This window comes from Rhizopus delemar, genomic scaffold (assembly GCF_000149305.1).
Source record: "Rhizopus delemar RA 99-880 supercont3.10 genomic scaffold, whole genome shotgun sequence".
Lineage (NCBI taxonomy): Eukaryota > Fungi > Mucoromycota > Mucoromycetes > Mucorales > Rhizopodaceae > Rhizopus > Rhizopus delemar.
The window spans coordinates 1,727,855-1,755,605 of record NW_027137836.1 but is presented as its reverse complement, the minus strand read 5'-3'; the positions used below and the strand labels follow the sequence as shown (position 1 = coordinate 1,755,605).

Here is a 27,751-nt window from a genome sequence, read left to right as displayed (position 1 = left end):
ATCTCTTCTTTATATACCTTTTTCTTTATTCCACTTTCTTATTATCCTTGTTAGAGTATTACATGTATGAAACCAAATAAAAAATCTATAAAATTTCTTTTAATACTACACGTGATAAGCTTATCCTATTTTATATCCTTTTACTCGTGAAAGCAAACAGAGGAGGGGATTTGTACAACTTGATTATTAAACTTGTGAATCAAAAGTATTGTTAATATAATGCTTCATAATCTACGCCCATCTTAATTCATCTCTCCAAATCAATAAACTTCAACTAATCATTTCAAAAAAGATAATATTAAACTATAATAGAGTACTTGTCAGCTTAAATTATCCAAAATTTTCAAGAAAATAAAAAGGTTGTGATATCTTTATTGTTTTCTAAAGGTTACAAAGAATGATATTTAGAGTCATTCTTGTGAACAAAAGTCTTATTTGGTGTAATCTAACAATAGTTTCAAGGACTAAATTTGATCAGTCGTTGAATTGTTTGATAGGGAGCTGACGGGTCAACAGTAAAATTGAAACAACCAGATTCACACTCTTTGTTTAAACATACCGCTTGTGCAACACGAACAGTATAATCTAATAAAAGTCTAAATTTCTCACAATATCCTCTTTTCAGTTATCCACCAGATCCCAACTAACGGTTGACTATTTCTAGAATTTTTAAATTGGAAGAAAAAAAAAAAAATAGACGTTCCTTTAACGACAGTTTTACAAAAATAGCAGAAAACAAATATAACCCTTCTTTCAGATTATTATTCAATCAAGTTTTTGATATATCGAAGCTTTATATTGGTCACTGGTATCGTGAGATTTTTACATCCATTTGATAACTGTAATATTGCAAGGTTTTTTTACGTGGGAAGTATGCTTTAGAAAGACCCGGAGATTATATGTCCATTCTTCCAATAATAGTCTATATATGAACATTAGAATGTTTCAAAATTAGATTAAAACAATACTTTTTTGTGCAACTGAAGCATAGCATGTTTGTAAATGTCAATGGTAACTTCTAAAAAAATTTTTTTTTTCTTCAATAGTCCTCTGAAACTAGTCTTTTTCTGTTAATTGTACATAGTATACACATCGTTTTAAGCTTAGATGAACAAGAAGTTTATTCAAAGAATCACTCTCATTGAGGATATACATTTTGCCTATGAACGGTATATGCGACGTGGTATTTTTGTTAAAATCCATGCTTAGATTCAAAAAGATTAGTAGCAGCCTTGATTGCCATGTTAGTCATCATTTCCTTTTTGTGATCATCTTCATCAGTGTCCATTTCTGTGTTTCTCTCTTGAATTTGCTTTACAAGCTATAGAAAAAAAAAAAAAAAAAAAAAAAAAAAAAAAAAAAAAAAAAAAAAAAAAAAAAAAAAAAAAGGATGATCAAAAGTGATTTATGATGCGATTCGCTAATTACCTCGGCAACGACAAAGGCAGCAATCAATTTTTTTGCAGTAGGATGGTGGATGTCTTTGCCTTCTTCTTTTTGTTTTTTCTCCCACATATTGACTGCTTCAAATGCAACGGCGGCTGCAATTAGCTCCAAGCTGAAAATAAAATATAGTTGAGAACTTATGTTAATCAAACAGATGAAGAGCACTTGCCTTGCATTCACCTTTTTTTCCTTATAAACCTTTTTGTTGGCTTCCTCTAGATCAGCTTCAGCTAATACTTGGTGACGCTTGTGACCCCATCCTTTCCAGTTACCAAACCAGGCCTTTAATCTAGCACGTTTACCATCATCCTCATTTTCATCATCTGAATCGATAGGCTTTGGAGGGTCGGCAGGTTCGATTGTCCAGAGTTGGTTAGAAGCTTTCTGAATTGGCTTTTTATGATAAACCATCACTCTAACATCTTTGTTTGTGTCTTCATGTCGGATATCCAAGACAACTTCAGGGTCAGATAAGGCAAATATGTATCCGGTTTCAGATTCATGACCAAATCGTTGATCCTGCAATTTTTTTTTTTTCAATTCAGTTTGAAGTTTTGTATTCGATTTACTTACCGTTTCTTGCTCTTTTATATGATCCAAATACAATCGGCTCTCTCTAGTAAAAATGGCTATTTTAAAAGTTAATATCACCCAACTTCTCATCAGCCAATTTTTCACGTATACCAATAAAACTTTCGGCTCTCTTAATATCTAGTACAAGGCCAGTTAACTTGTTGGTCAATATACCGTCTTGATGAATCCATAGCTGACTATCTCTTTCGGGTGAAAGAAGTTTCTTTGAGTTCATTACAATCTTTGAATCAACCTAACAAGATACTTTAGAATTCTGTATAAAAGACAAAGTTTACACGTATTTTACAGTAGCATTTTCTGAATCGCGTATGTCTATAACAAGACCGTGCATCTTGGATACAATATAAAAGTATCCAAGTGGAAATGAGTTCATCTCTGTTACCGTCATTTTGTAAAGTAAACAAGAAACAAATAGTGAATGGTCTTTTGACCCTTTTTATTTGAAACTCAGGCACGAAATTTTGTACTGCAAACAAAACAATGCATATTAAAAAAAGAATAAAGCATAGCGCTCAGAGTACTGTTTAAGGATTTAAATCCTGTAAATCGTAAACACAATTTAGTCGCTTTAGTCTCAAAACAATAAAAAATGAGTTGTATGTTACATACCTGTATAATTTCAAAAGTTTAATCAAGGAAGGGCAGTTTTAGGACCAAATGGCCATTATTTTCATATGGATTGAAACTATCTTTGACTATTTTAGTAGCCAATTTTTCAACGTTTAGTATTAGTGGTAGGTTATCAATGCTTATTAATCATGTATTTATCTTTGATTGTCAACGATAAGGTTGCTTTACTTTAAAGTTATCTTGAATATTCATTGGATTAACACAGAACATTACCATGAAAATAACATTAGCTTATAAACACACAACATGAATATCTACAGTCTCTAATTCGTTCATTCTATTTTTCTAATGTGGTATGAGCAAGAAATCTTTCAAAAAAAAAAAATTACAAATCAGAAACAGGAAGTCTGGTTCATTGATCTGCCAAAATGATTAAGAAAAGAGGACTGGTATTACTTTCTAGCTACGCAAAGCATGTCATTAGATAAGACCGAAGATGAAATGTAGAAATTAAATAAAATTATTAAAGTCTTGTGCATATAAAGCAATATATACAAATGTTTTTTGTTATGCATTTTTTTCAAGAGAAAATTTATAGGGGTTGCAAGCAATTCTTTAAGAAACTCAATAGCCGTACTGCGCCTGGTGTTGTAGTCTGTTCCAGCATGCCTCCAGCCTTTTAACGATAGCAACAATTTCAGAATGATGCAAAAGATTAACGTGATAAAAAAAAACTAAAGATTTTAATAAAAAAGGTATATAAAGGGATCAGCTACTGTTTGAGAAAAAGCAAACAATCAAATTTCTGATATAGCCATTAGACTAGCAGTTACATAAGCAAACATTCAAGAAAACAGCTTGTTCAATTTTATGAGCAAGACCCCATACATATTACTGTTTGAAGAATCACTGCTGTGGCCACTAGATGCTTTATAAATTAAACCTGATAAAGATTACATTAAACGCTTTACAATTTAAGTGTCCTAACTGTCAGTTATGATTTGTATCCCAAGTGATACTTTTTAACTTGTCACAACCAGCTTTATAGTAGATATGTTAAATAATGCATATATAATCTCATGGCGCTGTCCTCCAAGGTAAAGGCATCTCGCATTTGTGGAAGAACAGCATCACTGATAATTACGGCGGCGGACAATATTTTTTATTATTAAAATAGTTGCAAATGATGAAGATGAATAAACATGAAAAAAAGACAGTAGCAAACATATTCACATTGTAGTTTGCTTGTCTCTCTTGCTTTTCGATGGAGCCAAATTCTTTTAACAAGTAATCTCTTTTGCTTTTCTTAGATCGCCTTTCAAACTCTTGCTTTAATTCCTTATCTTGCTTCAACAGCTCTTTCTCTAATTGATGACGTCTTTTACTGACATACTCTGATACCTTCTGCTTTTCTGCTGAAGATAAGCTATAGACACTGCTACTAGTACTTATACTGCTGCTTATACTGCTACTAGTATTATTCATAGACAGTACTTGTTGTCGTCTCCACTGAATAAACTTGTGGGTTGTTTGCTTTCTCAAATGAATTAAATGAGTATTAAATAAGGCTTGCTTTAAATGAGTTAATCCATGAAACAATGGCTTAGTTGAAGACCAATTCAATACAAACGGTACACAGTAAGCGCTAGCTTGTTTACAGTACTCTATAATCTCATCTTGAGTATAACCAAATGTACAAAACTTGATTTGATTTTGATACAATATATGAATGATATCTAAGCGGTGTTCTATCATTTGATCCATTCTGACGGACAAGTCAGGTTGAATCATGACTGGTACAATATTGACTAGTTCATGCATGCATCGCATATACTCTATATCTACAGGTTTTAACCGACCCATAATAAGGTATAAACAGACATCCACATGGGTTAGGATTGCAGACGCTTGCTCTACCATATAAACCAGTCGCTGGTCATCTCGACAAGATGGATGAAATAAGCTATTGGTTTTCTCAAACTGTTTTTCAAGATAACTTTTCGTTTTGGAAAAAATTATGTCAGGTCGTACTGTAGCACCATAACCACATGTGTCAACAATACAAGTATCTGTGGAAGGAACAAAACTTTCACTGGGCTCAAGCGAACTGGTAGACTGGTTGACAGATAGAGTAGACAAAGCTTGAACTAGTGCAGACTTGCCTATGCCTAAAACAAAATAATTAGCTTGTGGCTTTTTCACTTATATTTGACAAAAAAAATACCTGAATCCCCACAAACAATCATTCGAAAATGGTTTGTCCCATCTTTTAAAATTAGTTGAGAGGTTGCAATCATAGAATGTCTTTTGCTTAAACCTAAACTTGAACTAAAAACACTGCTGTCATCAACACTCTTGACACCAAAATCTGTTTCGAATGTGGAATCTTGGAAGTTTTTTAACATACTTTAAATATACTTGATATTCTCTGTGCTCACAAAAAAAAAAGAGAAAATAAAGGAACAAAAATAAAGGAAAAGGTAAATTCCTTCCAATAATAACACAGAAAATTGCTTTCATCACTTACGCATTATTACACTTTCAATCCGCAGCTTCCAAAAAAGGTTAGTACGCGCGAGGTACGAATCCATTTGTTGATACAGAAGCAATGGTCGGAGACTCAAATAAATTGAGGTACAAGATATAATTTTATGCCGCTTTCTGTTGGGTTCTTTTAGTTGTCATATTCCAATTCTTGTATTTTTCTAGTCACTTTTGAAACACTATAGAGATATGTGATTACCTCTTTAAGCCGATATATCAATGACAGAAATAAATTTTTAGTAGTTGCTATTGATAAATGTCTAATAAGCGGAGGCGCTTTGATAAGCATGTAAAGCTTCAGCTTTGATATTTGTTTTCATACAAAGATTATGAATTTTCATTAGCAGGATTATCTTAAAGATTCGAGTTATTAATACAGCAGGTTAAGAAAAATATTTTTAGCATTTCTATAGTGACAAATCTTGTTTGTTCACCTTTGCACAAAATTAATCAAGAAGGATAATTAGCAAAGCAAGAAAATTATTATTATTCACACAAAAAAAAAAAAAAAAAAAAAAATCGAGAAAGACAACAGCTAAAGCATCAAAATTTAATGTTAGTATATGCTATTGCTCATGTTTCAACTCATATATGTATATCTAAAGTCATATGTGATCTATTATAAAGACATCATGTATCCTATCGCAGCTTTTATCTGTCAATCATTCTTTGTGCAATTATCATTTGCTTTGAAAAGTATACAACACAAGCCACTTCAATATGTTTCCGTTCTATTTAAATATGATTGCTTTTGAAGGATTTTTAAAAGTATTTTTTTTATCATACGTTTACTAACACTGTACTTTATATGTAAAGCTTTATGTATACACATTTTAAAAAGTTAGTGAGATTTTGAACTGCTGCTTTAAACTCCAAAAACACTAAACCGTACGCTACATATTAAGAAGTAATAAAATAGTATACAAAATTTTGTGAGCAAAGCACAAAAATAGATACAGATGTTCTACTAGATTTCTTTTTCATTTGCTTATGCACAGAAAGATGCCAGAGTCTGTGATTGAAACGGATTTTGAATAAAAATATGTCCCTGAATATATTCACTCTGGAAATCATACTTGTTTTGCAATTGGAAATAGACGTAATGAGAAAAGTCTTTTTGTTATCAGCTTGTCCTGATCAGACAGCATAAGAGAATGTGGCTTTTATAAATTCAAAAGGAACGAAATTTTTTGAATAGACAATGGTTATATCAAATCTTTCGCCGAAGAAATAGGAGAACGTGTTAGATATTTTACACAAGTCCCATGCATGGAAATATCTTGGTAATAAACTTGATTAATTCAAAAGTTCATTTTAATGTTATCATTTTATTGAATCTTTTTTTTCAATACTTTTAATCATATACTGAAGCTTTTATAATACATCTGCTTTCTTAAAAATCAAACAGATGCACATCAAAACATATTGACTAATTAAAGTACACACTATACATATGATTATAACCAAACCATTCACTCCTGGCTTAGATGGGTTAGGCGATTGACATGTTACTATCAATTCTGAATCAATCCTGCAATATAATAAATAACCATATTTTTTAAGTAATAACACTATAATACATTTATATCTTAGGAATCATATTAGAATGTACAGGTTTTAAATAAAAAGCGTTGAAATAAGTTTTTTTTTTTTAAAAAAAAAGGTTCACAGTTTAAGCACCTATAAGGGAAATAGATATTTGGTATACATTGATAACAAACCATTTCTGCAAATGGACTTCACTTTGATTAAAACTTTTACTGCAGATTGTGAAATTAAGTGCATACTTATGAGCAGCTTAAATTTTGTCTTTATCTTGTTTGTTTTTGCAGCAAAATCATATGAAAATATCATATTTAATGTATACTTCTATTGACGGTGATGGATAAACTTTATGTATGCTGCATGATTGAAGATATATCGCGCTATTTGGATTGTAATGATGGATCACTGTAATAATAAAAAAACTGATTTAAACAAAAAGCTCGTGAAGCATTTCGATCTCAGAATGTATTCAAATGATGCTTGGGGTAGGAAAATAGAATCACGCATAGGTAAACAAAAGTATTATGTTATAGCTTATATTATTTTATTGAAAAGAAGAAAGCCCTATGTCTGGTTTTTTGATTCAATACAAATTGTTAAATGTGCATACAGCCGAAAGAACATGAAGTTCTTTTGTCTGAAAAGAATATTTTTGCGATGCGTAGTTTAATGATCTAAAGCAAACATTCCGTAAGCAATACTCAAAAATAGCCTAGCTTTATTCATTTAAAAGATGATATCTGTGAGAAGAAAGGACAAAAGCATTATAGTTAAAATGAAAAGGGATAACTTATTATTTTGTAACACTCTGAGTAAAGTATTCTTTTATCTTACTTGTTGTTACCTTGCATCTTGATTGAAATATTATGAAAGATAAATGGTATAACTGCATCAGCAATTTCAAACCTTTCTCTTTGATCGTGAATTAAATGGATATACATGGTCATAAAACTTTGCGAGTTCCATAATAAAGCAAAAATATTGAGTTTTGTAAAGCAAGAAAGAAAAGATAACGAGGCTCAAGCGAATGCTTAATATCAATCATACTCAAGCCATTCATCTATCTGAATTTGGAAATTCCGTTCACAGGTCCTACCTTTCCTTTTTAGATTTTTATTTTATGGCTAAACCTAGTCTCGCGTAATTTTCCTGATTTATCAACTCACGGATATTCAAGCTCTGTAAGCATGTTTTTGTATGTATGAGTTTGTTTTCTTCTACTTGTTCTATTAATAGATCCAGTCGAATCAAATTTTTAAATTGGCTTCGAATTTGGTAGCTTTTCGCTCCAAAGATTCTTGTGTATGTATTAATGCATAATTTCTTTATACACAAATGCAATCTTTATTCTTTTACAAAAATATTCATGATTAAATTTAATATCTGGGTGCAGCACCGCGTCCTCTGAATCCACCACGTACACCTCTACCTCTTGCTATTTTTTTTTTAAAAAAAAATACACTTTAAAAAACAAGAAGACAATACTTTCTATTTTCTTTTTATACCTTGTTGAGCACGTGCAACAGTAGCTCTTCCTCTACCTAAACCGATACCTCTTCCCTTCAAACCTCCTGGGCCAGCACCCTTAAACATGGGTGCGTTCTTTAACATGTCTGGCACAATGAAAAATCGAACATGAGATCCTCGAATGTAAACTTGATCCAATTGAGATACTCTTCCATCGCGTGCGGTTACGGTGATGTCTTTTAATTGAATGTTCATATTATCTTCAGCTATTGGCAAACGATAAAAAGATACACAATTAAAAAATATGTATTTAAATCCAATAAATTTAATGTTTTACCTTCTAATAATTTTCCACGATAAAGTTGACCAGTTTTCAGCTCTAAGGAAATGATATGGCCTTGTGCTTCATGAAGGAGTTTAATAGGAACACCAATTGTCATTTTGATGTAAAAAGAAAAGAGAGATGAAGAAATAGAGTAAGTCCGAAAATTTTCTTCAAAATGCACTGGTGACGTAAATTGGGCCAGGCGTTCATAGCGTACCTTTTCGCATAAAATTCCAAGCCACTGAAATGACAGAAACAGTCAATGGCTCTTCCTATTCAACTAGCAGCTCTCTTTTTTTTATAAAACAAAATGAGTAATATATTAAAGTTTGAAGGCTACAATTATCTTAGACAACGTTTGATACTTTCTACCCTAAGTGGGAAGCCTATTCGCATAGAAAAAATTAGATCTGACGATGAAAATCCCGGTTTGAGAGGTATTTTTCAAATCTTCATGCATGTATTTATCTATTCCATACAAATATCTAACATTGTATTATATTAGATTTTGAAATAAAGTTTCTTAACCTATTAGAGAAAGTCACCAATGGTTCAGTTATAGAAATTAGCTATACAGGTTAGCAAAGATCTGCATTTGGAAAGATCTATTTCAATCCTTATCTATTCCTTTTTTAGGTACCTCCATTTTATATAGACCAGGTGCCATTGAAGGTGGACGGATTCAACATGACTGTGGAACAGACAGAAGTATTAGCTATTACTTAGAGCCAATGGTTGCACTTGCGCCATTTTCGAAAAAACCCTTTGTTTTAATACTAGAAGGAATCACATCAGACCACATCGATCCATCGGTAAGAATGACGATAATATAATAGTAGGAGGTCAATGAAAGGAAACAAGTGCTTAGAGTATTTTTATAGGTTGACATTATTCGTACAGTTTTATTACCACAATTAAAACGATATGGTGTAGATCAAAATCTAGAATTGAAGGTAGGAAAAGGCACAAGACGTTGCTACTGCCATTCTTATCATATTGCAAAATAGATTACAAAAAGAGGTGCCCCTCCTTTAGGTGGCGGTGAAGTCGTATTTTCTTGTGTACCCATCCGTCAATTAAAGCCAGTTCAGTTTACAGAAGAAGGACGTATTAAACGAGTGCGTGGTATTGCTTATTGTACCAGAGTATCTCCTCAAACAGCCAATCGTCTAGTTGAATCTGCACGTTCATTATTAAATAGATACATTCCCGATATTTATATTTACACAGATGTATACAAAGGAGCAGAAAGTGGAAAGTAGGTAGAATGATGTAAAGTAAACGATTGTAAACTAAAGTATTATAGATCACCGGGATTTGCATTATCTTTAGTAGCTGAATCAAATACAGATGTATTACTTTCTGCAGAAAAAGCAGCAGAACCAGGACAAACACCAGAGGATGTTGGCATTATGGCTGCAAAGTTATTATTGAGTGAAATTCGTAAAGGAGGGTGTGTTGATACAACAAGTCAATGGCTAAATATATTATTAATGATTTTGGCGCCTGAAGATGTTAGCAAGATTAGGATCGGTGACCTTTCTGCCTTTACTATACAGTATTTACGAGACATCAAATCTTTTTTTGGGGTTTCTTTTAAGATTCAACCAGATACATCAAACGACACAATTCTTATGACATGTATGGGTATTGGCTATGTTAATCATAACAAAAAGACAACTTAATAAAAACAATAATCAGAGTACACATGCATTGCTTGTAAATATTCTTTGTCAAGATTTACAATGACTTTTTATCTTTTTTATTCTATCAGTTTATAAAAAAAAAAAAAAAAAAAAAGAGGGCTGGCTAGATAATACGGAATCTTACAAAATATATTTATAAAAATCTTCTGTAATACAGCAAAGTCGATCTAAGTTCTCGTTCTATAACTCATTTCCCGAGAGTATGGACATATTTCCTTCTTTGTGTATCACAAATGTACAGAGCAATTTGCCAAGTAAATCAGTCATTCTGTGTCCTTGGATTAACTTTTAGCCACTGCCATACATTAAGATTTTATGTATTCAAAATGCTGTTCGCACTCTCTTGATCATTATTGATAGAGTTGAATTCTTAAGATATACTTTTTAGAAATCATTGTCACAATTCATGAAAGCTTTTTTTTTACACATGGGCTAACTAAAAATGGTTGTATGGTGTACCTGATCCAAACTTGGCTGCCTCCATACCAACTCCAAATGTGATACTAGTGCATTCGTAGAACAGGATATGAACAACATCGAACATAATGTAAATGTGACACAAGATCAACAAAGTATCAACCTCACACCCGAACAACTGGAAACACTTTTTCAGCAATTTGCTGCAAGACTTAACACAGAAGAAAAAAGACGGGTAGATCAACTTTTCCATGTTAAATTATTGACAAAACTCACTCACCTGAGATACTTACAACCAGCAAAAAATACGCAAGAGACGTCTCCAAATACGAAGGGGGAAATTAACCAGCATCAGAAGCCACCAACAAGATATTCATTCCCGATCTTAAAAAATAAAAGACGGATGCCTGTTATGTTCTGGTAAGGTAATTATCAAAATAGCAATAAAACCAAAAGAATACTTTTTGAGACTGAACTTTATTTAAAACAATCTTAATTGTTAAAAAGAAATCATTACAAAGTCTACTATTTATATTCTTCTATCAGTTGGCAGGTAAATGAGTAATTGTGAGCATAGATCCAATAATTGACATGTTTGATTGAAGAATGATCACTGAATCGATTATGAAAATTTTTAATTCGTTGTTTTATAGATCTTATTGTTCTTTAACCGATCTGGGAGAGTTGTCCCGTCTTCATTGAGAGGAAAGATATATTTATATGAAATGCCTCCAGTCAGATCAAAGTTGACTAGGTACCTGATCCATTATTATTCATTTACAGAAATGATGAATAGTAAAGATCATGACTTATTTCTTGTTCATGTTTGCTTTATAGAATGAGTCCAATAGTGATAGTTTTATATAAAAAGAAGAAGAGTATATTTTATTTAATAAAGATTTAAATTATTATCTTTTATCAATTTTAATGTACTTCTTTAGTTGTGATTATTCAAAGTCTGTTATGATCAGTCGCTGTTCCACAACAAGTATTACCTGGTTATAAACTTGCGTCTGAAGTTGAAGTTAAACGCAATAACGTCAAGCTCACTGAACATCATTCACAATTTATTGATGATTATGTTGAAGAGCATCCAACTTGTATCGTTAAAAATGTTACCGACTCTTTCTGTGCTGTTTTTGATGATTTGTCGATTACTGAATCAAATGTCTATCGTCACATAACCGACAAGCTTCAATTTACATTTAGTCGTACTCAACCTCGAATATCAGAGTAAAATTTCAAGTATACAATTAAACAACATCGACAGTTTATTGAATAGTTATTGAAAGATAATGTCAATTTTAAAATAAAATGCGTTTTTGTGGATGAAAATGGCTTCAAAAAGAAATATGGTGCGTCCTGTTCGTTGGTCCAAGAAAGGAACACCTGTAGAAGTGGAAGTGCAGCCGGAAGGCACCAGGCTAAGTATTTTGGGTTGTATGCCAGCCTATGGATTAAATGCAGTATCTTAGCAGGTTCCAAAGTCCAAAGGTGCTAAAAAAAAATAAAAAATAGCTGGTACAAAGAGAGCATTGCCACATGGTACAAACTCATCACACTTCTTATTACTTGTGGAAGAAATGACTACTACCCTAAATAAGCTTGGTTTACATAATATGTATATTGTGATGGATAATGCCTCAATACACAAAACTAAAGAAGTCATGAAAGCAATTCATGAAAGTTGTCACATTGCTCTGTTTCTGCCACCATACTCATCATTTTTAAATCCTATTGAAGAATTCTGGTCAAAAATTAAGGGAAACGTGCGTAAAACCCCTCTTTTGAAGAATGAAATGATTGCTGACAGAATTAAAGGAGCAGCCAAAAAAGTTACGCCTGAAGACTGCCAAGGTTGGAAATAATATAATTTTATAATTAATAAATTTCGTTTAATTGGAATGTTAAATTTTTTTTCTATTGTATTTGTGAGGTGCATATTAAAGGGCAAGAAGTTTTACTGACAGCCAGGAATTTCTACGAAATTTAAAAGGTACTACCGATTTCAAAATTTTCTACTTTGCTGCTAGATTGGAAAAAAAAAAAAAAAAAAAAAAAAAGCTCCCATTTTTACATTCGCGGGGGTGTAGCCACAAATTCTGGTTACGTACTTTGCTGTACCAATAATTCCTTTGTCACGCTTTAGTTTGGTCAAACTTTCAGTTGAACAGTACAGCTGCGCCTGTTTACGATTACGTCTCGAGTCGACTAAACTGGCAGCGATGACCTCAAGCCTCTTCAAAGGGAAAAGAACTCTATTGTTATTAGTAAATACAAGCATTCCAATTCCCAAAAGTATCATTCATACATATTATAAATATTCAATCACAAATTATATTCATTTTTTGTATGCTATTCTATATATCGTATCTATATTATCATTTTTAAGTCATATCAGCTCTAAATGTATATAAACAACTTGAGCACCGTGATCCACTTCGACTTCAAATTAATAATGAACTTGAGTAAGATGATGTTCTTATATTAATCATATAGATGAGTGCTCAATTGACGTATGTATGCTTTGTTATAAAATGTTATGAAATAGAGTCCATCTGATTTTTCAAATAAACTCGCAATCGTCCAATTCAACAAGTGCCAGTATTTAAAACCCAATGATGTCAAAGTTTTTTTTTTTTGATAATCTGATAATAAGCAGATTTTTGCTTGAACTTTGAAAATATAAACGAATCATCGGAAAAACAGACACCGCGTTTGATAATTCAGTGAGATTTTGTTCCTTAAGCGTCTTTAATCAGCCTCAATAGACGATAAATATGTTGTGAATTTGATCACGAAAATTATATGCATTTTACTGGTTTAATATTCAACTCAATTGGAAGTATTGTACTATGCAATAACTTTGTTCCTTATTATAATTATGATTTTTTTTTAAAAAAAAAGATCTTTAAAAAAAAGGAATTATACATTTTTATTTGGCTGTATCAGGACTTAAGAGTCATTGCCAAATAAATTTTTTGATGGAGGTGGAGTTTTTGAGGTGCGAGGTGGATTCCAGCTTCCACGGATCGAGTTTTGCTTCATAATAATATCATCTTTGGGCAAATCGTATATGTTTCTCTTCGTTGAAATTTTCTTTGATCGAGTACTTATGAGATGATCTTCATACTGATTCGAAATTGCAACACATTGGTCACGGAAGCAAAGTAAATGGGAAGCCAGGTCAAGATATTTGTACATATTGCTGAGTGACTTATCAATAGTTGCAGTGTAGAACTGCGTGCCAACATACAATCCAGGTTCAGCGAGAGTAGTATTACCAAAGTGGATTTCAAGACCACAAACCTGGAGGGGGTCGACGGAATCAATTAAACAGCCATCAAGTACGAATCTATCAATCACAGCTTTGCTTTCGATCATCACTTTGCATCTGTCACCAACGTACTTTGCATTTACCGGCTCCTCTTCAGCAGCTTCAAAGACACCAACATCAGTTTCAATGTTGTATCTTTGGCGAACTCTGTCGTGTAAGATCCTAAGGTCCACCTTCAAGAGCAAATCGGATACAGTATCGTGTACAGTGAGATGGGTATCATCCCACTTTAAACGCAGATCCGTACCATGGAACAAACGTTCTGTAACCACACCCCAGAACTTGACCACAAAATCCCATTCAGATGAATCAATCTCATCATCAAAAAGATGTGGCTGGTTCTTAATAATGGACTTGATTTGAAGCAACAAGTGAATACAAAAATTGTAGTCACTGTGTTCTGCTTAAATATTTGAATCATAATCATTGTTTAACCTCTTGAGTTCCTTGTATAAATTTAATCAACTGGTATCAAAGCTTTTTTTCTTGTCAAATATACCATGCATGCTACTTAAGGGCTCTTAGAGATGAGTATAATCACCAATATTGTATTTTTTGGGTGGATAGCGAGCTCGAAGCTAATTCTGAGATATTTGCATATAATAAATTTGAGAATTAAAAGGGAAATAGTGCTTGAAAGTCTAGCGAATGAGTCTCTATGTAACCTCTTTATTAAATTTCAAGAAGAAAGAAAGAACCCATTTAATCAAACTACGCCTTTATATAAAAAATGGAATTATTCAGAGACCGACGTAAGTTCAAAGTCAATTTTAGTATTGAGTTTGAACAATATAAATATTGTTGGCTATATGGCGCAATCACTGGGCATTTATTTTTGATCATCGTCCTTTCCTTACGGATGTCACCATACGCTGTGTTAATCAACTCTTGTCCGTTTCTCTCCAAGAATCGCTATTATCAAGTGGCATTTCTCCTCTGCCTCTTCCACATTTACAGTTATCGGATCTTTCATCTTGTTGACTGCCATTAAACTGTACATGCTTAACTCTATAAATACAAAACCAAGAAAAAAACAATTCAAAATTTAAAAAACCCATATCAAAAACAATTTCACGTGCCATCATTATCTGTCACTTAATAAAAACCCGAGCTCATAGCTCCTTATATAAAAAATATAAATATTGTCTATTATTAATATTGTAAATGAGCTTTAGAGAATATGCAATAAGTAACATTATGTATTCAGTACTTGCTATTTCTTATATAAGATTTGAGTAAACTCATACGAATAATAAGTATTTAATGAGGTAAATAATACAGTTTCTATTGCGATCTTTCAAATAATTTTGTCTGTGCATCTGGGTTAGTAAAGCTGAGATCCAAGATGGAGTTCAATCCAAGGGAAATAATTGATTTGCCGTGGACATCAAGTGAATGGTATCTTTGACGAAGACGCTTGATAATCGTACCTACTGGCGCGTTGCAGCTATTTACATAGATCCTATTATGTTATTGGCTGGATGATATAGAGGAGTTCGAGGAGGAGGAGGAGAAGGCACTAGAGCCTGATTTATCATTTTCAAACTTCTCTTTTAATACGGTAACCTGGTGCTCTGCTTCCCTCTCGAATGATATCTAAACAAATCGCCTAACGCGTTGATTTGTTCTTTCGCGTGATTTGCTGATCTCTTCTTCAATGCGCTCTTTATCGTCAGACATTAGATTTTAATACAATGGCAACGGAGGTAAAAAAGAAATCTTGTCCATTTCAAAAGTTCAGGCTCCCGGACTTATATTTTATGCTTCGCAAATTATAATATTAGATATATATGTGTATGTAAATATTTAATAATGTTCACAGAGAAAACAAAAGAAATGTTTATGTAAATATAAATGAATTCCTGGATATAGAAATTAGATGAGGCACGTACACACACTTCTTAGCCATAGCTAGATAGGTAAAAATGATATATACTATTATAGTTTTATTTAGTATACAAAAGAAAATAATGAGGTTGACTAAATAAATATATTGATCGATATAATGTTTTAAACTTTTCCAACTGCACGATAATGATCTGGGCCACAAATACATTGGAAACAATAACTGATGGAAGATATTAATAAGGCAGCAAATGCACCTAGTGTCATCCACATGAATGAACCTAGTGAATCATCTACTGAAGCACTAGCTGCTTTGGCTTCATTTATATCACGAGCAGAAATCACCAGTAGAATAATAAACATTACCATTTGGACTACAACAAGCATGAGACCAATTGCAATCCAGTAAAGGATAAAACTTGCAAGAAAGATACGATCAAGATTGCTTACAGGTTAATTTTACTACAAGTTTTGGGCTATGGTTAATTCTTGATAAATCACTAGGTAGTGCGAAGATCTCAATATAAAAATATATTTCTGAACTTTTTTTTCTATTGTATTTGTAGAGTGTATATTAGAGGTCAAAAAGTTCTACTGCCAACCAAGGATTTCTACGAGGTTTAAAAGATTCTATGGATTTCAAAAATCTCTATCGGACAAGCAAAAAACTTTATTTCTATTTTACAAAAAAAATACAAAAAAAAAGCACCTGTAACTTAATAAAAAACAACCAAGTACTACCTTTCTAATCGAGATCTGATAACTGTTGATTGGTGCAGAATCATATATATATAAAAAAAAAGCGGATATTGTACTACGTTTCTCGAGTTTCTGCTGTTTTTATTTTTTATTTTTTACAAACATATAATAATTTACCCGAATAAGAACAATAGAGACAAAGAGAGCTATTCAATATAAAGAACAAATAAAGATCTTTCATTAAATACTTTGTATTAAAAGCGCTTTTTATCTAAACAATCAAACTAATCACTTTGAATTGTTCTTTTTTATGTCTCCGAGATTTCGTTAAACGACAATAAAAAAAAAAAAAGTTTTATGGATCTCCGCTGAAATATCTGATCATCAGATAATTTGGACAGGCCACTGTCTGTTTTTTTTCCCTTAAAAAAAGGGTTTTTTGATATTCCCCTCTTTCCCTTTTTTTCTATTCTTGCTTGTTGACTGAAAGACAAAAAGAAACCATGTCCGCCGTTGAAAGTTCTAGTAACGATCGGTTCAAAGGCGTAGCAGCTGTTGAGTTATATAAACAGGTCTGGACCAATAAAGAAAAATATATCATCTTTTTTGGGTAAGTAAAATACAGTGAACCAATTCAACCGTATCCTTACAAGCAAACTCTGCATGTATAGTCTTTTCGTCTTTTCATGGGCATCTAATTTTGAAGGCAACTTGACACTCTCTCTAACCAACAAAGTAACAAGTTTATTTGAATCAAACAATCTAATTAGTTTGCTATCAACCATCACCTATATCCTCCAAACTGCCCTTCTTCCTATCTATTCAAAACTATCCGATATGTTTGGTAGAGCTCACTGTTATTCTGTTGGCTTATTTTTTTATATACTTGCCTTCATCGTTTTGGCAACAGCAAATAACTACAACACGTTAGTTGTAAGATCTTTATAAACCAAAAGACAAAAGCATTATGTAATCTAATGCCGTTCACATACAGGGAGGTCAAATCATCTATGCTTTTGGTTATTCTGCCACCTCTATTCTTGGTCCAATCGTGGTTGGAGGTATAGAAAAAAATTTTCGATAAAAAATGGCACTATTGATTAATGATTACCAAATTAGATTTAACAACAGTTACCAATCGTGGATTTTTCCAGGGTCTTTATAATCTTCCTAGTTTATTCAACATCTTTGTTGCTCCTCGTGCAGCTGTTCTCCTTTATGACCATGGCCAGTGGCGATGGGGTTATGGTCTTGTCTGTATCATCTTGGCGGGTACAGCCATTCCATTAATTGGTGGCCTTTGGTACGTTCACTTTAAATTGAAAAGATCTGGCCTTCTGGAAGAATACAGAGCACAACAACAAACAAAGTCAAGTCCTTTGGAAGATTCAGACAAGAGTTTTTTTGATAAATTCATCTGGGTTCTGATTCACATTGATGTTGTGGGCAGTTTGCTTTTGATCGCCGGTCTTTGTTTGATTTTGCTTCCTTTAGTGCTTGCTCTTACCAAATGGGGAGGCTGGCAAAGTGGTATCACCATTGGTACACTTGTTGCTGGTGTTGTCTCATGGGGTCTCTTTGCTATCTGGGAATGGAAGTTTTCTCCCAAACCCATTATTCCTTTGGGAAGCTGGAAGAGCCAAACACCTTTGTTGGGCGTGCTTGCCTTATCAACTGTTACCCTCATTTCATCCACTAACTGGCAGTACTATACTACTTATCTCATGGTCTCTCGTAAATTAGATGTTGATACTGCTACCTATCTTGAACGTGGTTACAATGTTGCTTATATTGTTTGTGAAGTCGTGGTTGGATACCTCATGAAACGATCGCGTAAATGGAGACCCTTTGTTTGGGTTGGTGTCAGTTTAATGATTCTCGGAGTTGGTCTCATGATCCCTGCTCGTCTTCCAACCTCCTCTAATGCGTTTGTGGTTATTTCACAGACTATAGTCGGTATTGGCTCTGGTTGTTTATATATTCCTATTCTTGTTGCCATTCAAAGTTCTGTTCCCCACGGTGATATGGCTATTGTTACTGCCATGATGCAAGTTGGTGGATCTATCGCAGCCAGTATTGGTTCAACTATGTCTGGTGCTATCTGGAACTCTATGCTCCCTGGACAAATGGCAAAATATGTTCCTGGTGAATATGACTATGCCAAGATTGTTGGTAGTACTACGTATGCCATCTCTCTTCCTGAAGACCAATACAACGGTGTTGTTAAAGCCTATGGCCATGTACAGATGGTTTTGTCTATTATTGCTATTTGTATTGCTGTGCTTACTTTCTGCTTCACTGTTCCTATGAAATCCTTTGGTTTAGGCGACCGTCCTGAACAAGGACAAGAGACTGATGAGCCAAGCGAAAGTGGTGAGTTTTCTGCTATTCAAAAATAATAATTCAATGCTGATAGCTAACAAAGAACCTCTTTTAGTTTCGCATGGATTAAAGGGATACAAATCAACCAGCTCTACCAAGCTTTAAAAGCAAAAATATCGTTATTTCATTCGTACTTTTTCTAATTTATTTGTATTTTCTCATTTATAGCGTTTAGATCTTGTTAATATCAAAAATAAAAATCTAATTCTTTATTCTTAGCTGATAACTTTGGGTGTATTTGAATGCTATTGTATAAAATCATTCATATTTTTATATTTCATGAAATCAATCAAGAGAAATGGCTTTTAGGAGAAAGCTTTCAATTAGCAAAGGCCTTTATAGAATGCTATTTTTCATTTATTTATTGGTGGAGACCAAAGTTGATGTGCCTGTCAAAATAAAGTTTGTTGAACATAAACTTACTTTAAAAGACTTTCTATAAATCTGTTTGTCTTTTATGTTTTGTGAATTTAAAGTATTATTTAGAGAAATGACGGGGGTGAAATGATTGATTTTGTAGAAAGGATGAGGAGTGGGTAACATTAATATTTTTTGCCTGTATTTTAAATGCCACATGTTAGAAACGTGGTATTAAATTAACCTTAGAAGAGACCCTTTTGATCCGTCCAAGCGGAATAGCAAACCATAATAAGCACAGTTACTTTACTTTTTTGATTTTATATAATAACTTCCCCTCTCCCTTTTTCTTCAGCATTATTATATTGAATACACTTATTTTTGTGTATTTATTTTAGAATAAGAAAAAAAAAAAAAAGAATGTTTTTATGTGGGCGTTACAATTGTTGATAAAGAAGGGGAAAAGGGGAGTGATGGAAAGATGTTGAGCAAAAACGGATTAGCAAGAAAACATTTATTTAGAATCGTCAGTAGCATCTGCCTTGTTGTCATCTACTTTGTCAGCTTCTATAAAGATTTTTTAATTCTTCTTTTTCCACTTTGTTCCCTTTCACACTTTGGGTCATTCTACTTTACCTTCTTGTAAATCAGAAGTCCACAAAGTAAGGTTGTCTCTTAGTAATTGCATGATAAGAGTAGAGTCCTTGTAAGATTCTTCAGAGAGAGTATCTAATTCAGCAATAGCATCATCAAAAGCTTGCTTAGCCAAGTGACAGGCACGATCAGGAGAGTTAGAAATTTCATAATAAAAGACAGAAAAGTTCAAAGCGAGACCTAAGCGAATAGGGTGGGTAGGGGCTAATTCGGTTTGTGCAATATCTGTAGCAGTCTTGTAGGCTTCATGAGCTTGATTACCAGATTCTTTACGAGCTTCACTTGTAAGGAATTCAGCGAGATAACGGTGGTAATCACCCATCCTATATTCTATTTGTTATCACAAGTCTCTTTTTTTTTCTTTATTTAACTTACATCTTGTAATAAAACACCTTTGATTCACCACCTTGAGCATTGGGGATCAAGTTTTCGGATAAAACGGCCAAAATGTCCTTACAGACATCCTGAAGTTCGGTTTCAATCTTTTGACGATAAGCCTTGATCTTTTCAACTTGAGTGCTATTACCCTTGCTTTCTTCCTTTTGTTCAATAGAAGAAACAATTCTCCAAGAAGCACGACGAGCACCAATCACATTCTTGTAAGCAACAGACAGCAAGTTACGTTCCTCAACAGTTAACTCAACACCCATCTGAATATGAAAATGAAATATAAACAAGAATCGGGTCATTAAAAATCACGTTGTGTCCCTCTCCTTTTAATATACTTTACCTTTGCTACATCCTTTGTGAAAGTAACCATTTCTATTAAATATCGTAAGCTTCTTTTATCCCTTCTCTTTTTGTATTTATTTATTACCATCATAACGCTCAGCTTGTTCGGCAAGCTTGGCCATGTAAACATTGTTTTCACGCTCCTATAAAAAAAAGCAGAACAAAAAAAAGTTAAAGATGAGCAAAAGCTAAACACTTTTTTATAATCAAATTTACTTACAGTAGACATTTTTATGTTGTATTAAATAAGAAAAAAAAAGTATAAAAAAAGAAAGAAAAAGAAAGTTGTCAAAAAGAAGCAGAAAGAAAAAAAAAAAAAAAAAAAAAGTAAAAAAAAAAAGAAAACTAATCCCTCCTTGATAAAAAGCTATAAGCGGAGATTATAAGAAAGGTCGTTTCTTTTTCATCCCTTTCTTTTCTTGCCACGATAATCTAAAAGGAAGTGGAATGTTTTATATAAAAAGAGAAAGAATATGTGCTCTTAAATTTACTCTATTTAAATTGTTGAATAAATCCACTCTTTTTTTTTTTTTTAAACCAAAACATTTTACAAGTAAGAATAAACCTACATAAAAAAACTTCGGAGTTAGGTTTAGAAATTGCAAAAAAAAAAAAAAAAAAAAACACGGTTATGATTATACAGCCGAGATGTAAAAATAAATGGGTTCAGCTCCATCTTTTTGAATAGTAAAGCATTTACAACAATCAAGTTCATCATCAACAAGATGTGTTCTACATGTGTTCCATTAGCTACACATCTTAAAGTTCCATATTATCTACCTCTCTTGTGACACATAAAATGCTGCATTCAATTTACCAAACAAAAAAGATTAGTTTCCAACTTGTCGCTTTTGCATAAATTAGAAAGGTCTATTATGTCAACAATAAAGATAAATGTGTCTATTCAGAATATATTCTGTATATAAGATAATACATAATTTTCCTTCTTTTTATTAATCATCACAAGAAACTAGCAAATGAATGTGTAAAGGGTACTATGAAATAAATACATACATTCAGTGTCTAATTTATAGTACAAAGATATTTGTCAAAGGATATGATTTTAATCATCACAACATCAAGAATGACAGTATTGTCTGATTTGGAATACAACAAACGATCCATGATAGTTTATATTGTTTCGGGTGATGTGACACATGCTTTTAATAATATTATTATTATCATTTTGTTAACCAACGTACGCGTTTATTTGACAGTAGAAAAAAAAAAAAAAGATAAAGTTGTGCTGTTTTGCTTAAAAAGTAAAGGCACAAGGTTGAGAGAAAAAAAAAAATGTCACTCCCTAAGATGCAAGTGCACAGGGGGTTATTAGGTTTTCCACTTTTCATTCATTTGCTGATCATTTCTTCTCTCTCTCTTTTTGACGTGTTATTCAAACTCCAGCGTTCTTTATGAGATGGACAATTTATGTTTCTTAATGGATTACTTGTTCATTAAAAGTATATTTTTTAATCAAAAAAATATTTTATTTAACAATCAAAAGAGAAGAGAGGCTGTATAAAAAAACAGATAAAAAAGACTTGAACACTTTTTTTCCACTCCACTCCTTTTTGTTTCCGCTTTTAACGGTAAGACTTTTGGTAACGAGCACGAGCACCAGGACCGGCAAACTTCTTGGGTTCACAACGACGAGGATCAGCAACAAGAAGAGTACGGTCATATTGAACAAGGATTTCCTTGATTTCCTTCTTGGCAGCTTCATCAACGTATTTTTGGTAAAAGGCAACAATGGCCTTGGCAAGAGCTTGACGGATAGCGTAAACTTGAGAGACGTGACCACCACCGTGAGTACGGATACGGATGTCAACGTTAGCAAAACGTTCTTCACCCAAGAGAAGGATAACTTCATAAACCTTGAATTTCAAGATCTCGGGTTCAAGAAGTTCAAGAGGAGAACCGTTGATACGGATAAGACCACGTCCACGCTTACAGTGGGCAACAGCAGTGGCAGTTTTCTATTTTTTTTTTTTTTGAAAGTTAGCCGTTGAAAGCGATTGAAAAAGTGTCTGAATTGCAAGTCTTTTATTGACTGTCGAAAAAAGAAAGAGAACGATGGACGTGTTTCTGGTGAATCAGCATGTTTAGTTGATAATTATTGGTTAATATGACAGATTCCCCCATTGTTTCTGTCCAGTTGAGTGAATTTAATTTTGTATTGTTTCATTCTACGTTCATCATCCTTATTCTACTCTTTCTTTTGCTCTCTCTCTCTCTCTCTCTCTCTTTTATTCGACAATCAATCAAAAACCTGAAATTCCATTGACATTTTGATTAGAATTTTTAATTTACCTTGCGACCAAATGTTTGAACAGCTTCCATAATGGCTAAATGTCAAGAATAATATTTTAGCATTTTTCTAATCCATACATCATCCATCCCACTCATCCATCAAATATATATACAGCGATATATATTCTTCAATCAGTGGGTTCCTACTTTACCTAAGATGAAAAGGAAGGATTGATGTATTTGCTGGCTTTGCTTTTTTGTGTGTTTTCGCTTTCAACCACTTATTTTTTTATTGTATTTCAAACACCGCACCACTGATGAGCAGAAAAACCACTCCATTTGCGATCGTGTTGATCTGCTTTATGTTTGCATTCAACAATTGTTATTGTAATTTATTCTTTCTAATTTATGACATTGCCCGACTAGAACAAAGCTTGTGCAAGTATCTTATATTTGCATCAACTGTTAATCATACTTTATCAAAGCCCTGTCCACTCATTAGATTGGACGTATGATTCATGCAATTAAAGTATGATCTGATATTAACATGGCTTTATTTTTATAGTCTATTTACATCTTTTATGTGTTACAAACTCATTGTATATGACGGTATGAGGGCTATAGGTTAATTCTATATTTTTCATGTTTGTTATTCAAACGATTGTCATCTTCAACTTCAATTACTTGATTGTTCAATAAATGACCTTTCAATTTTGAATATAAAACTGTCTTTATATAATCAACGGTAAATAGTATGGTACGCTTTTTTTTTTTTTGTTTAGATAATCTTACTGAACAGAAATACATGTCCTCTTTTTAATCTCTCTTTTTTAGCATGTACTTGGAGAAAGTAATTGAATTTGATCAAGAGTTTAAATGGAATTTTACAAGTCTTGATGTCATCAACTCTCTTTTTCTCAACATCCCTCTTTTCCCCTTTTGATTGATCTTTGTGTAACTTAAATGTTGACATTTGTACCAAGAAATTTAAAGTGGCTTTTCACTCAACTTTCTTTTTTTTTTATTACCCCCTGTGTGAAGAAAAGATGCTTGCAGTAATTATTAAAAAAGAAAAAAAAAAAAAAGAAGGGGGAAAGAAAATGGTTTATTAATTTAGGTTTTTATTAGACTCGTCCAGTGAAATCATGCTTTAGATTATTTAATTATTCACGCTTATATACGTAAGAGAGAGAGAGAGAGAAAGGAGAAGGAAATAATTGAAATGATGATAGTACAAAGGCCACTGAAGTGACTGAAATAAGCAAAACTTTACAATTACCCAAAACGACTGAAGTACAAGAATTAAGCCAAGCATTTGAAGGTATAGAATAAAAAGAAATAAAGTTTATTTGTTTACAACTTGTGATAGTTCCCAAACGAGTTTCACCCACACACGATATTCCTGTATGCAACCTTCAATTCAGAGGCTACCTTCCTCAACAACTCGATTTCTATGCTGACTTTGCTCGTCGTGCGGCTTATCATCTGGGTATGCCTTGTTCAGGCACAATACCTTTACCTACTCAAACCTCACGTTGGACAGTGATCAAATCACCTTTTGTTCACAAAAAATCACAAGAAAACTTTGAACGAAAGACACACAAACGTTTGCTTCAGATTAAGGATGCTCATCCTGAAGTTGTGGACCGATGGTTAAAGTATTTGACAATGAATGCTCCAGCAGGTGTTGGTTTACGCGCCACTAAATTTGAATTTGAATCACTGGGAAAACAAATTTAAATAGAAAATGTATATAAACAATAGTAACAGTAACAGACGGATTTGTAACATTGGAAAGAGTAAAGAAAAGTGTGTGTGTGTGTGTCTTGTTTGTGTGTGAGAGGGCACGTGGTGTGAGTTAAACATCATACGAGGAATGTTTATTTTTTTTTTTCTCTCTTTTTTTTTCCCCTTGCTTTAATGACATCTTTTATTTCTAAAATGAATTATTCTTCTGCCTTTCCTCCTTTACAATCATTTCCTTGGGCATTTCCTACAGTGAACAATAATCATAATTCGAATATTCACAACAACCATAATTTAAATCAATACAAACATACATCAATCAATACAATCATTTCCAAATATCCCGCTTATTTAAAGCATACAAATTATGCACATCTTGTATCAGAACAATGCAATAAGAATTTGATTGAAGAAATCGATTTACGTTTACCTCAATTTTGGAATAAAAATGATAAAGCAAAATATATTGATGTTGGCATGAATGGCTATGATTTGTATTATTCAGGTTTTGAACCCTTTTTTTTTTTTTTTTTTTTTTTTTTTTTTTTTTTTTTCGTGGGAAATATTTAATCAAAACAATAGGACCAGGCAAAAAGGAGCTGGATGCTGCCACGATTCGAACCAATTTCCCTATTAGACCACAGTGTGGTATTTACTATTTTGAAGTAAAAGTGATTTCAAAAGGTGAAGATGGCTTTATTTGTATTGGCTTTTGTAGAGCAGCTAATAAATTGGAAAGATTGCCTGGTAACTAAAGATGAATGGTTCCCTTATTTTAGCTGACACTCTCTTCTATAGGTTGGGATGCTCATTCATATGCTTATCATGCTGATGATGGTCATATATTTGATCAGTGTGGACAAGGCAAAGATTATGGTCCTAGTTTCTCTACGGGTGATACAGTAGGTTGCTGTATTAACTATGCAAACAAAACTGCCTTCTTTACTAAAAACGGTGTCTTTCTCGGTGTCGCTTTCAAAAATATCAATTTATCAGAGTCCTTTTATCCATGTGTCGGTTTGCGTACACCAGGTGAAAAGGTCTATGTTAATTTTGGTCAAGAACCCTTTGTGTTTGATATTGCACATTATGTCAAGGTAAATCATATTGAATCGATGAGTTTTGTTCTCATCTTTATTTATTAGGAAATGAAACATGAAGTTTTACAAGATTTGATTCAAAAAGAACATGCTGTAAATCATAACAGTATAGATCAACTTGTACTTGATTATCTAGTCCATCATGGCTATCTTAGCACTGCTAATTCACTTCAAAAAAACATAAACTACATGAAACAAGATAACAAGGGAAAACAAACTATTTTTACAAACACCAACATCGAAACACGGTCCAGTATTCGAAGATCCCTTTTAGCAGGAAAAGTAGACGAAGCCATTCAGCAGATAGAAATAGGTTATCCAGAATTACTAAAACAAAACCCTCAACTCTTATTTCAGTTGAAATCACAAAAGTTTATTGAAATGATCAATGACTCTTTACGTCATTCTACAGACCTACAGAGTCAAATATTATATGAAGAAGAGGATTCTCAATCCCACCCTCCTAACCCTCCCACACCTCATCCACCTCCAGTGTCTGTAGGCGCGTCGGGAAGGCGCTTAAGTTGGGCAGCTATTGCCGCCACTCCTACTCATTCTACATTCGAAAGAAGGAGTAGTAATGCGAGTAGTATTCACAGCTTTGATTATTTTGATGAAGAACATAATTCTATCAAAAAGGCAATGCACTATGGACAAAAGTTACAAGAGGAATACAGCACCGATCCAAACTACTGCACCACCCTGTCAGACATATCTTCTTTGTTAGCCTATCCTAATCCAACCACAAGTCCAGTGGCTCATTTACTCAATAAATCTGCCCGAGATTCTCTTGCTTCTGATGTCAATGCAGCTATCCAACGTAACATAGATCACACTGTCCATGTGTCTTACTGATCAATCCTTACTAGTTTATCAACACGAACAAGAAGCGTCTTCTTTAGAAAAAGTATACAAGCAAGTCGTTGTCACTATTGAACAGCTCACTTTATCTGGCCATGGTCAAGCCAGTTTAATCCAACCTAATTCTGTCTAGGCAAGGGTATCTATTGAGGGATGGACGTGTTTATTTCTTTAGTCACTGTTCTATTTCATCACTATCCCCTTTTGGCCATCCAGTGATAACTACAGGCATCTGAAATAAATAAATAAAGAATTCAGTAGGTATGCGCATGGTTATAATAAATCTGTGTGGGACGAGAGTAGTGAATCTTTTATAAATGCTCTGCCCTCCTTTTTTTTTTTTTTTTTTTTCTTTCCTGAATCAGTCAAATCTCGACATTCTATCCTATTTCGTCCCTTGACGTATTTTTCAAAGTCGAATTCTGGACTAGACATTGTTCACTGTTCTCAACCTTCAATTCGAGTAAGAGGATCTGTTGGCATCACATAGCAAAATGACAGTCGAAATCATGACTATTTCTGCAAAACAGTAAAGTTATAAATAAATCGAATGATCCAGAAGGTCTGCTGTTGCATCAAAAGGGGGGGGGTTTCGGCAGGTTGCGTTACCTGTACTATTGATTTGGGTTGACCGGTCCTTGGAAAGTGAAAGGAGTTAATTCAGTTTTCTTTATAAAACTATATCTCGGTTTAAACGTAAAGTTTTGTTTTCGTTTGTTTGTAATCATCCTTTTCTTTCATCTCCATTCCTCTCATACAACTCACTGTGGATAGATTAAACATTCAAAGGTATCTGGTACTTTAGGGTTGATGACTTGTATCACAAACTATTGTTTGTGTAAACAAGTTCCCTATCACAAATACTATAATTGGATTTGAGTTTTTACACTTTAAAATCATTTGTACTTGTTTTTTTCGTACATTCTGATTAAATTGATTTAACTCCTAAAACCAAAACAAGATGAATACATACAATAGAAAAAGGAAAACAAGAGATGTATTTTTATTCAACTTTACCAGAAAAAGAAATGCTTATTTTAAATTGAACCTCTTTTGGTACAGATAAGGCTTTCAGCGAACAGCCAATTAAATAACAAAGTTTTACTCACAGACTAGAAACAGAGTATTTAAACATTCTTGGACATTGTTATTGATAGGAAAAAAAGTAGGTGTT

At 33.1% G+C, this 27,751-nt stretch overlaps 12 protein-coding genes across 12 annotated transcripts; 6 read left to right on the top strand and 6 right to left on the bottom strand.

Moving 5' to 3' along the window:
• Positions 1–1,192: 1,192 nt before the first annotated feature.
• RO3G_12634 (uncharacterized protein) lies at positions 1,193–2,428 on the bottom strand (the record flags this gene model as incomplete). Its single annotated transcript, XM_067667218.1, has 5 exons — positions 1,193–1,321; positions 1,429–1,965; positions 2,020–2,075; positions 2,131–2,272; positions 2,327–2,428. 5 exons carry the CDS (start codon positions 2,426–2,428, stop codon positions 1,193–1,195), a joined length of 966 nt encoding a protein of 321 aa, XP_067523319.1.
• Positions 2,429–3,632: 1,204 nt separating this feature from the next.
• RO3G_12633 (uncharacterized protein) lies at positions 3,633–5,015 on the bottom strand (the record flags this gene model as incomplete). The annotated part of the gene is made up of 3 exons (XM_067667217.1): positions 3,633–3,650; positions 3,844–4,778; positions 4,835–5,015. 3 exons carry the CDS (start codon positions 5,013–5,015, stop codon positions 3,633–3,635), a joined length of 1,134 nt encoding a protein of 377 aa, XP_067523318.1.
• A 3,060-nt stretch (positions 5,016–8,075) lies between these two features.
• RO3G_12632 (uncharacterized protein) lies at positions 8,076–8,606 on the bottom strand (the record flags this gene model as incomplete). Its single annotated transcript, XM_067667216.1, has 3 exons — positions 8,076–8,134; positions 8,205–8,432; positions 8,504–8,606. The coding sequence occupies 3 exons, from the start codon at positions 8,604–8,606 to the stop codon at positions 8,076–8,078; spliced, it is 390 nt and encodes a 129-aa protein (XP_067523317.1).
• A 616-nt stretch (positions 8,607–9,222) lies between these two features.
• Positions 9,223–10,176, top strand: RO3G_12631 (18S rRNA biogenesis protein RCL1; the record flags this gene model as incomplete). The annotated part of the gene is made up of 4 exons (XM_067667215.1): positions 9,223–9,303; positions 9,373–9,444; positions 9,499–9,749; positions 9,798–10,176. 4 exons carry the CDS (start codon positions 9,223–9,225, stop codon positions 10,174–10,176), a joined length of 783 nt encoding a protein of 260 aa, XP_067523316.1.
• A 1,163-nt stretch (positions 10,177–11,339) lies between these two features.
• On the top strand, positions 11,340–12,089 carry RO3G_12630 (uncharacterized protein; the record flags this gene model as incomplete). The annotated part of the gene is made up of 3 exons (XM_067667214.1): positions 11,340–11,409; positions 11,586–11,847; positions 11,963–12,089. The coding sequence occupies 3 exons, from the start codon at positions 11,340–11,342 to the stop codon at positions 12,087–12,089; spliced, it is 459 nt and encodes a 152-aa protein (XP_067523315.1).
• A 1,480-nt stretch (positions 12,090–13,569) lies between these two features.
• RO3G_12629 (uncharacterized protein) lies at positions 13,570–14,457 on the bottom strand (the record flags this gene model as incomplete). Its single annotated transcript, XM_067667213.1, has 2 exons — positions 13,570–14,351; positions 14,451–14,457. 2 exons carry the CDS (start codon positions 14,455–14,457, stop codon positions 13,570–13,572), a joined length of 789 nt encoding a protein of 262 aa, XP_067523314.1.
• Positions 14,458–16,022: 1,565 nt separating this feature from the next.
• On the top strand, positions 16,023–16,420 carry RO3G_12628 (uncharacterized protein; the record flags this gene model as incomplete). The annotated part of the gene is made up of 2 exons (XM_067667212.1): positions 16,023–16,201; positions 16,363–16,420. 2 exons carry the CDS (start codon positions 16,023–16,025, stop codon positions 16,418–16,420), a joined length of 237 nt encoding a protein of 78 aa, XP_067523313.1.
• A 578-nt stretch (positions 16,421–16,998) lies between these two features.
• RO3G_12627 (uncharacterized protein) lies at positions 16,999–18,894 on the top strand (the record flags this gene model as incomplete). Its single annotated transcript, XM_067667211.1, has 4 exons — positions 16,999–17,105; positions 17,266–17,428; positions 17,490–17,556; positions 17,615–18,894. The coding sequence occupies 4 exons, from the start codon at positions 16,999–17,001 to the stop codon at positions 18,892–18,894; spliced, it is 1,617 nt and encodes a 538-aa protein (XP_067523312.1).
• Positions 18,895–19,748: 854 nt separating this feature from the next.
• Positions 19,749–20,849, bottom strand: RO3G_12626 (protein BMH2; the record flags this gene model as incomplete). The annotated part of the gene is made up of 6 exons (XM_067667210.1): positions 19,749–19,801; positions 19,871–20,211; positions 20,264–20,538; positions 20,619–20,650; positions 20,706–20,763; positions 20,841–20,849. 6 exons carry the CDS (start codon positions 20,847–20,849, stop codon positions 19,749–19,751), a joined length of 768 nt encoding a protein of 255 aa, XP_067523311.1.
• Positions 20,850–22,203: 1,354 nt separating this feature from the next.
• RO3G_12625 (40S ribosomal protein uS9) lies at positions 22,204–22,960 on the bottom strand (the record flags this gene model as incomplete). Its single annotated transcript, XM_067667209.1, has 2 exons — positions 22,204–22,596; positions 22,931–22,960. The coding sequence occupies 2 exons, from the start codon at positions 22,958–22,960 to the stop codon at positions 22,204–22,206; spliced, it is 423 nt and encodes a 140-aa protein (XP_067523310.1).
• Positions 22,961–23,916: 956 nt separating this feature from the next.
• On the top strand, positions 23,917–24,610 carry RO3G_12624 (mitochondrial 37S ribosomal protein uS10m; the record flags this gene model as incomplete). The annotated part of the gene is made up of 4 exons (XM_067667208.1): positions 23,917–23,925; positions 23,999–24,051; positions 24,103–24,191; positions 24,240–24,610. 4 exons carry the CDS (start codon positions 23,917–23,919, stop codon positions 24,608–24,610), a joined length of 522 nt encoding a protein of 173 aa, XP_067523309.1.
• A 483-nt stretch (positions 24,611–25,093) lies between these two features.
• RO3G_12623 (uncharacterized protein) lies at positions 25,094–26,710 on the top strand (the record flags this gene model as incomplete). The annotated part of the gene is made up of 5 exons (XM_067667207.1): positions 25,094–25,121; positions 25,199–25,363; positions 25,415–25,713; positions 25,762–26,536; positions 26,586–26,710. 5 exons carry the CDS (start codon positions 25,094–25,096, stop codon positions 26,708–26,710), a joined length of 1,392 nt encoding a protein of 463 aa, XP_067523308.1.
• Positions 26,711–27,751: the final 1,041 nt, after the last annotated feature.